General features: G+C 37.5%; 1 protein-coding gene across 1 annotated transcript in view; it reads right to left on the reverse strand.

The window, feature by feature from the left end:
• Positions 1–5895: 5895 nt before the first annotated feature.
• The window catches only part of LOC122803813 (extracellular calcium-sensing receptor-like), a 152574-nt gene continuing 148819 nt past the window's right edge, over positions 5896–9650 (reverse strand). Inside the window, exon 6 of the mRNA XM_044073498.1 lies at positions 5896–6815. Coding sequence (XP_043929433.1) covers positions 5896–6815 — 920 coding nt within the window. The remainder of the gene's footprint in view (positions 6816–9650) is intronic.

Consider the following 9650-nt stretch of genomic DNA (forward strand, 5'->3'; position numbering starts at 1 on the left):
CTCTTCATTCAAAAAAACATTTTAACCCTGATCAGTTTCAAGCTGAATTATTCCAATGTCATTGGGCCCCTCTAAAACATCTCCCACTCAACAAAGCTGTGGAACACTTCAACTCAACATTCCTAGCAATACTTAATCAACACGCCCCAAGTCGAACCATTAGAACTAAAACTAAAACTGCTCCCTGGCTAACCTCAAATACAAAGCATAAAATCGCCCTCAGAAATAAATCTTAGCACAAGTGGCGTTCCACCAAAAGTCAAATAGACCACCAAAGGTTTAGAGAGCTTAGAAATAGTACTAAAAAAGCAATCCTTACAGACAAAAAGAACTATTACTTTCAACTTCAAAAAACCACCAAAAAGGAACCTAAAAAATTCTGGTCCAGTATTAATAGTCTCCTGACCCCAGGCCAAATAATTACACCAAACCCTCAGGATTCTGACCCTGATAATCCCACACTAACAGCCAATAACTTTAATTCCTTCTTCACCAATTCTATACAAACTCTAGCCAACCAACTATCTCCTGATACTTCTCAACTACCTCCAAATACCTTAATAAATACCATTCCTCCCCTTTACCTACAACCTGTTTCTACCTCTTATATACAATCTCTCATCCAAAAACTCAAACCTACCACCCCTTCTGCAGACAAACTTCCTGCTGAATTCCTGCAACTAGCAGCAAAAGCCATTGCTTACCCTGTCTCTATCTTGATAAACAGATCAATAAAAGAAGGTATTTTCCCAACAATCTGGAAGATATCACATATCATACCCCTCCATAAAGGAGGCAAATCTTACGACTTCTCCAACTATCGTCCCATAACACTTTTATCCCCCTTAGCTAAAATCACAGAAAAATGCATACATAAACAAATGCTCAACCACCTCCTCAAGAATAGCCTTCTAGCTGACACTCAACATGGTTTTAGACCTGATCACAGTACAACTACAGCTCTTCTCTCCTTCACCAACACTATTAACTTAAACCGTAACAACAATAAACTTACATCTTCGCTGTTCATAGACCTTTCAAAAGCCTTTGACATGGTTAATCACACACTTCTCTTGCATACATTAAAATCTCTGGCCCTGGAGCCTTCTTCCCTTACCTGGTTCTCTTCCTATCTTGAAAATCGTCAGCAAGCTGTACTCTGGAAAAATTCTCTCTCTACTCTCCTTCCTATCTCTTTAGGAGTACCTCAAGGGTCTATCCTAGGCCCACTTCTATTTTCTATCTTTATTAATGACCTTCAATCATCTCTACCCAATACTACCTGCATACAATATGCAGATGACTCCACTATAATCTGCACTGCCTCTTCTCATACTGAACTCCAGTTTCAAACACAATCAGCCTTCTCAACTGTTGAACAGTGGTTCTCCAATCGCTGTCTACTCCTTAACCCCAAGAAAACTAAATTATTACTCTTCTCTCCTACCCGTAAATCTACTTTGATAAACTTCTGTATTACTTCAACTGACAACACCATAATCTCTCCTGACTCCTCAACTAAACTTCTTGGTGTTATTATCGATAATAATCTCAACTATGATTGCCATATCAACACCACAATAAAAGCTGTTAATAAAAAGATTGGATCCCTATACAGAATAAAGCCCTTCCTCACACCTGAAGCTAGGATAACCTTAGCCCAAACACACCTTATCTCTACCCTTTTGTATGCTTCCTCTATTTACACTAATTTATCTAAAAGTAACCTGAAGAAACTTACTATTTCTTACCACAATATTGCCCGCTTTGCCACCACCTCCCAATTTAGAGCTCACCACTGTATAAACCTAAAACAACTTCACTGGCTGGAACTCCCTAACAAGCTCATTTTTCAACAACTCTTAATAGCACACAAAATTCTATACCAACCTTCTAAAACACCAGCTCTTTCTAACCTCCTGACTCCTTATATCAACCTGAAACAACTACGCTCCTCTGATAAATCACTTGTTAATATTACCAAAATTATGAATTCTGCAGGCAATTGCCTTTTCTCTAACTCAGTAGGTAAAATATGGAATAGTCTTCCATCTGATTTGTCCTCTTTGCCTACTCTCCCACTATTTAAGAAACAACTTTCAATACATCTTTATAAATTCTGGCTTTGCTCTTGTACCAACCCAGACTAGCCTGTAGACACCCTTATGTTTGTCATAAACTTTTTTCATCTACTTGTATTTCATCTTCTACTTCTACTGAGATATTATCCCTCTATTGTAAATATTACTTAACTCACTAGAAAAAAAAAAAAAAACACCCACAGGAATTGCTTGTGTTTATAATTTGATACCTTATTATATTGTTTTGCTAGTTGCTAACCTCTGACCTCACTTCTTTCTGACCTAGAATGATTCTGATTAGTTAAGATCCTTAATATTTGTACTTACATTTTTTCCCTTTGTATAATACATTTGTACTTTGTCTTTTTATGTATTTCCAATAACTGTTTTTATCCTCTGGAGCTTTTCTCCCCGGGCCTCCACTGAAAATGGACATTAATCCAGCTGGACTAGCCCGGTCAACAAATGTAAAATAAAATAAAATAAAATAAATATAAATAAACACTTTTAAAGCTCATTGGCTCTTCTTTTCAATTCAGTGGATATAGATATATTATTAGTCCCAAGTGGAATAGTAGCATCAAATTTTAATTGCCAAAGCATCTCACAGTGCAGTAAAGTATTCTTCCAGTCACCGAAGTATGCAGTGGCTGCAACCTGCTCAAGAACCAGAAACATAAACTTAACAAAGCCCTCACAAACCAAGGAGTGTCTACTGAAGACACTTCTGTTATCAGCACATTGCAAACTATATAGGTGTCGATAAATCCTACGGTTTAGGGCACTATTTGTCTTGCCTATGTAGAAAGCTTGACACTGGGCACAGAAAGCCTGATAAACCACCCTCTCTGCCCAAACCTCAATTTCAATTTTACTAAGCATAGAAGGTGTGGCAAGTGCCACCAGCCTGAATACATAGAGAATAACTACATGGGAGGGGGGTATATGATAAAATAAAAGGATGTGTGAAGAGTGATAAATTTAACTGTTCATCCTAGAGAGTGAATTGAAAAGAAGAGCCAATAAGCTTTAAAAGTGTTTATATATTTACACATGTTTTATTGTTGAATGTTTTATTTTATTAGTGGCTCTTTAAGATCTTTGCAGGGTTTGCTTCACAGTGAACTTGTGATTGGCTACCGAAGGAGGTGTGTGCATTATTTTAGGGGTATTTAATGGCATTTTTTTTTCATATGGTTCTGACGATGATTATAAAATTATTATAGACAAAAGCACTCAACCTATTTATTTGTTTTATTACAGATTGAATTAAAGTGTATGGGTTTTGCAAGGACAGCCTACTGTTTTTTTGTTTTTGTATGTATGTATGCATATATATAAACATATATATATATATATATATATATATATATATATCATCTTATATATATATATATATGTATATATATATATATATATATATATATATATATATGTATATATATATATCATCTTATATATATATATATATATATATATATATATATATATATATATATATATATATATATATATATATATATATATATATATCATCTCTCTGGCTAACCTGATAGAAAAGGGCATCCTGAGGCAATGTACAATTATTTTATGTTGACTGACAACCACTTACTCCTGAAACAAACAAATACTATTTAGGTGAGAGATGTAGCAGCACTATGAAATTGGAGGCATGAATCTCACATAAGGAAAAATTGAATGCCAAACATGTTGTCAGCACACACCTCCCACACTAAATAAGGACACAATATATAAGCCCACATTTGCGGAGGTACTCACTAATAATTTACCAAAAGATCGAAGGCCTCCCAAACGGAAACCACTTACACACATAACAATGCAAAAAAACAACCACAACACAAAATACACACACCAGTAACTCAACAAATAAGCTCATAAGACATAACACCACAAAACCTAATGTATTGGTCACTCCATTGTGAGACACAAGGATGTTGCCCTTAGCAGGCTGGATAAGGAGTGGGTTACAGTTAGCTGCCTGTTAGGTGCCAGGATCCATCAAGTCACTCAAGCACTCAAGTCACTCAAACAGAAGTACCAATATGAGTCTTTCATACGAGGGGGTGCTGAAAAGTTCTAAGCCTGACCAAATTTCTAAAGTCTGAGAGTTATTTTTTGCCTCTGTAGCTGAAAGGAGGGTTCTTTCATCCTATTAAGTGCCAATTTACAGAATCATAAACATTGTTTTAGATCATTGATTGAACCATCTCAAAAAAAGTGTGGAATTTTCAAGTGTGGAACTCCAAGCCACCATGAAGTTCCTATTCCTAAAGAAGAAAACTCCAAAGGATATCCACGAATTTATGATACAAATATTGAATAACAAGTGCCCTTCTTACTCAGCTGTGAAGTGGTGTGCAAACTTTCAGCGTGGAGATTTTGAGACCGAAGATGCAGCAAGGTCTGATCCTCTTCAAATGCAACCTAGATCAATGGATAAGTGACCGCAAATTCACTCCTGGGGCATCACCCATGTCCCTCCTGGACAGAGGAAGTCAGTATTAACTACAATAGACCCTTACCTCTGCAAACTTCACTCACCTAACCGCCAACAACTGGGGAAATTTAGGATACATATGGCTAGGCTTGTAAGGGCTCTAGGGCCATTAGTCTAGTAACTTTCTATGAACCTATAAACATATGTAGAAAGGCAGATATATATATATATATTTACATGAAATTGCAGCTTCAGGCAAGCTGCAGTTCAGACTTAACTCTGACCTTGTAACTGAAGCACTTGAATTTTAACTAGACCAAGGAAAGAGCATTGTGAAGTAAAATCTGACCTTGGAGTGTGGAACATATAATTCCATCTCACAGAAATTTTAACTTTCCATAGATAAAGATGAAGGCATACTGAGAGACATAAAACACAGCTAGAACAGGATGTTTCACAGAGATTTACATAAACATGTAGCTGAAATATTTGTAGTTAAACCACTTTAAACTAGAAAATATTATTGTAGGATTTTATTTTCCACTTTGTGTTGTCACCTTGTTCCCAAAACAGATATTAGGGAAGAGTAACCAGCTTAGATTTTGGAGCATCCTTGAATGCTGGTAGGATTAAAATCCAAAACATCTTTTAAGAGCTGTATGCTTCTATAATTGCAAAGGCTTATGCTGGAGATCTCTGTTTTATAAGTACTGATTATGGAATAAGAAGAGTTTATTTTGCTCTAAGATGGTTGCCAAACAAGAATCAGAGCAATCTGTGACTGGCTCACACAAGTGAGATCACAAATGACCAAAATTTCCAGAAAGCAAAAAAGTATTTTGGAATAAAAAAAAATGCACTACAATGTGTCTTTCCAGGGGACCAAGACCCCTTCACTCCTCATAACATGCTATTTATAGATACCAGCTCCAAGGCTGCACCATCACAGCAAGGGGAAATTTACAGTATACTAGCAATACATTCTTCTGAGAAACAAAGATCTCATAGCAGAGTGGTGATCATGCAACTGAGTGGCAATCACTAGTGTTTTGGGTACAAGCCTGACTTGATGTGTTATAATAATATTTATTTATATTGCATGCAACTTTAATTAGTAGTGTAGCTTGAATACCCTATGTGTTAAAGTTCCAGTTTTTCAGAAGAACTGCATTATACCAACACCATTTATTTTTGCAAGAAAAAAACACTTACTGGAACAGAACATTACATTAAAGATTTGAAAAATAATCAGAATCAAAATAAGTTACAGATGATTCCAGCAGGCTACTTGTCTAAACAAAAACACATAGGTGGTTCCACATCTATATATTCATGTCCTTTTAACAAATATTCAGTTTAATCTTTTCCATTCTTAAATGTACCCTTCCCCATTACATAGTCTTTTGTGTTCATTTCTGGCCTTAGCAGAATAATGTAGCACTTTGCAATAAATATACAAAGCAGCAATCCAGCCCCTGAGGATACAATGGCAAATATTTCCACAACCACCATATACTTCCCCTGTGTGCTTAGGTAGGCTGGAATAAATGACATCCACACACTAACAAATACCAGCATACTAAATGTGATAAACTTAGCCTCATTAAAGCTGTCTGGCAGCTTTCTGGACAGAAAAGCAACTACAAGGCTTACAACAGCTAAAAGGCCCATATAAGACAGCATGCACCAAAATGCCACAGGTGAGACTTCATTGCATTCTAGAATGATTTTCCCTGTTACAGAAGATATATTTTCATCTGGAAATGGTGGAGAGACAATTAACCATGAAACACACTCTATTGTCTGGACAATTGTACAGAGTATAGCTAAGAATTTTGGCAGCCTGGGATCTGAGTATTTCTGCATGTTGCTATTTGGTTTGCGTGCACTGAAGGCAATAACCACCACAATAGTTTTAGCTAAAATGCAAGAGAGAGACAATGTAAAAATAATGCCAAATGTAGCTTGGCGAAGCATACATGTCTTATGTGTGGGGCAGCCTATGAAAAGAAATGAACAGAGAAAGCAAGACATGAGACTGAATAAAAGTAAATAACTGAGCCCCCTGTTGTTGGCCTTGACAATAGGTGTGTGACGGTACTTTATAAAGATTGTTAGAACAGCAACAGTGGCCATTTCCAGGAATGTAGAAACTGCTGCTAATGCTGCACCAAGTGGTTCTTCATAGGAAAGGAATTCAACTACTTTTGTGATGCACTTGTCCTGCCTTTCATTGGGCCAGCCGTCTTTAGCACATTTCACACATGCAACAGCATCTGTAAAGAATGGAAGACAAATGTCAAACTCAAGTAACCAGTTTTATTATATACCATTTCTAAGTGACTAATTATTTTTGCAAACATAACTGGCAATTAACTTGGATCAACTAAAATATTGTGCAATTCATAAAGAAGCAAAAATATACTATTTTCAGAGTACTTACAGTGGCTTATTATTAAGCAAAAAAAAAAAAAACTTCCATGGAAGAACTACTTGATTTTATTAAAATACACAGGATACTAAATTATCAGATGAAAATGAAAAATCATCAAATTGAAAGATCACCATGAGGATTCCTGTCTACATTTTTACACTGATAGTTATCAAGAAAAAGCAAATGACTGCTACTAAAGAATAATCAATTTATTTTATACTTACTATGAATAGTGGATTATCAGATGGAAATATTAAATTGTTAAATATTAAGGCAACTTATTATGAGAATAAAAATGTAGTATATGCTCAACAAATTAAAAAGCGCCAGGACCTGGTCATAATATAGCAGAATTATATAAATGTATCACCACAGAAATGAATAATTTGTTAATAGATACATTTGATTTTATTTTAAGAAGAAACAAAACTTTTCCTTTATGGAAACATAATTTAGCTGCAATGATTCATAAATCAAGAAGACTAATAAATATTGAACATGAATGTATTAATAAACTGACAAAATGGTTAATGCACAAGCCCATTCATTATCATAATAATATTTACAATGCTATATGTACAACAGACAAAGCATATTCAGAATGAAAAGCAGTAATAATCATTAATATATAAAAATCCACAATTTATTTCAAAAAGCATATACCTTTTAAACAGAATAATAAAAAGAGGAACAAAACAAAGTTATTTTCTGTCTTCATTACTATTTAAATACAGCCTTATAGTGCATACAGTGATATATAAAATATTTTTATCTGATGATTTTTCTATTTTAAAATCAAATTATAGTATATACTATACACATACCCCGGGATTCATGAAGCTCGGCGCAAGGCCGGCGTAAGGCCTGCGCCGGCGGTGCATGGAATATCCGGCGCAGTAGCGCCATATACATATTAATGAGAGTGCACCGGAATCACAGACACGTGCGTAGTGTACGTGAGCGAGCCCAGGTAGGATGCGTCTGGAGGCGTGTCTAAGCCGGCATGAGGTGAGCAACCTAATGTGCTGACAGCCACGGTCCGCCCACAATAGTAATGGCAGCAGCCAGGTCCTGTGCAGAATGAAACGCACGTACAGTATGCAACATAGTCCCCGTCCCAAATTAGCGGAGAAGCAAATAGAAGCCACGAAGGCATAAGTGTACCCGTCCAAGGAGCAAAGGATACGCATAAGACCGCGTCCGTCCCGCAATGCACTGTCAGTGTTTACACTCAGAGAAGGTGTACAGCCGCATGTCAGCGCGCCGCACCGACATAGGAGCAGCGACTAAGGTCACCACCTGTCCCACTTTGGTTGGGGCAGTCACTCCATGGACAGTTGTGTCCCGAAAAAACGTATTAGAAATGGCTGATGTGCTACGATTGTAGGACACAATGATATCCCGTATTTAATGTAATGGTAGCATGAATTGGTTATTTCTGTAACAGAAATACCTAAATGACACAAAAAACAGAATAAGCAAGGAAAATGCCACAATAATAAGCATATTATTTAGGCAAGCAAGTGAATTTCTATGCTATATAGTGACCGTTTGTATGTGTCGGCCTGTAAAGTCAGATGTGAGTCCCGGAAATATCCCAGATCGGAAAATGGAAAAGGTGGAAACCCCAGTAGTGACATGGGCATGGTCACCAGGGTTACCTGCTGTCCCAATGTGCCATGGACAGTCCCTGATTGGACAGTCGTGTCCCTGCAACAATCGTAAAAATGGAAAATGACCTCCGATCCCCTGCCACGCAAATTCCCGCAATATACATGTAAATAGTAGCATAAAACATATACATTACGGTATGGAACACAGACATGGCATAAGAAAATAAATAAGGAACCCAAACGCTTACAGAATAGGCTCATAGTATGGCAAACAAGTGAAGTTCTGTCTACTGCACTAGCCCTGGGTATGTGTAGTCCTGCAAATTTCGAAGTGTCCACATAACATGCCCCACTATGGGCATTGGAAAAGGTGCCAACCATAATGGTCACAAGCAGTAGTGACAGTACATAGCCGGGTAGCTGTGCTGACATAACAACAGTAAGGAAGCAAGATACCTCAAACACAGGCAAACATGTGCATAGCAACATATCCCAGACCCAGCAACGTCTCTGTTGCATACACTGGATGGTGTATGATGAAGTGTAATATCCAGAAGCAGAACCCATGCATTCGGATGTACTACACAATAGCCTCATTGTACATGTCAGTCACACCCATGTATACCCCTGCACCCAAACCTGCTAGCATCCGTGTGCAGCTATACAACCATACACAATGTGCATACCTGAACTGTGGTAAGATGTTTGTGTTAGGCAATGCCACGCGGGCAAATACGTACCCACATGTCAGCAACCCACCGCAGGTACAGATATGTAAATGGCTGCATGTGAATGTGTCAGCAGAATGTGTACATCCGGCATGTAGTATGTACCCGTCCAAACCATCTAGGTGTGCATACGACACGGTGCACATAAGTGTACACATGTGGACAAGTCGGTCGTTGGACCACCGCATCGACGATTATCTTTGCAGTGAAGTCGATCACATATAGCGGAACAGGTGCCTAACACACAGGACATCCTAACAGGGTGCTACAGGCAAAGAAGGAAACTGGGACATCACATGTGGAGATTAGCGTTAAAAAAGGGCAAGGTAAAGGATG

The sequence above is a fragment of the Protopterus annectens genome, chromosome 6.part0 (genome assembly GCF_019279795.1).
Source record: "Protopterus annectens isolate FY-2018-M chromosome 6.part0, PAN1.0, whole genome shotgun sequence".
NCBI classification, from domain to species: domain Eukaryota; kingdom Metazoa; phylum Chordata; order Ceratodontiformes; family Protopteridae; genus Protopterus; species Protopterus annectens.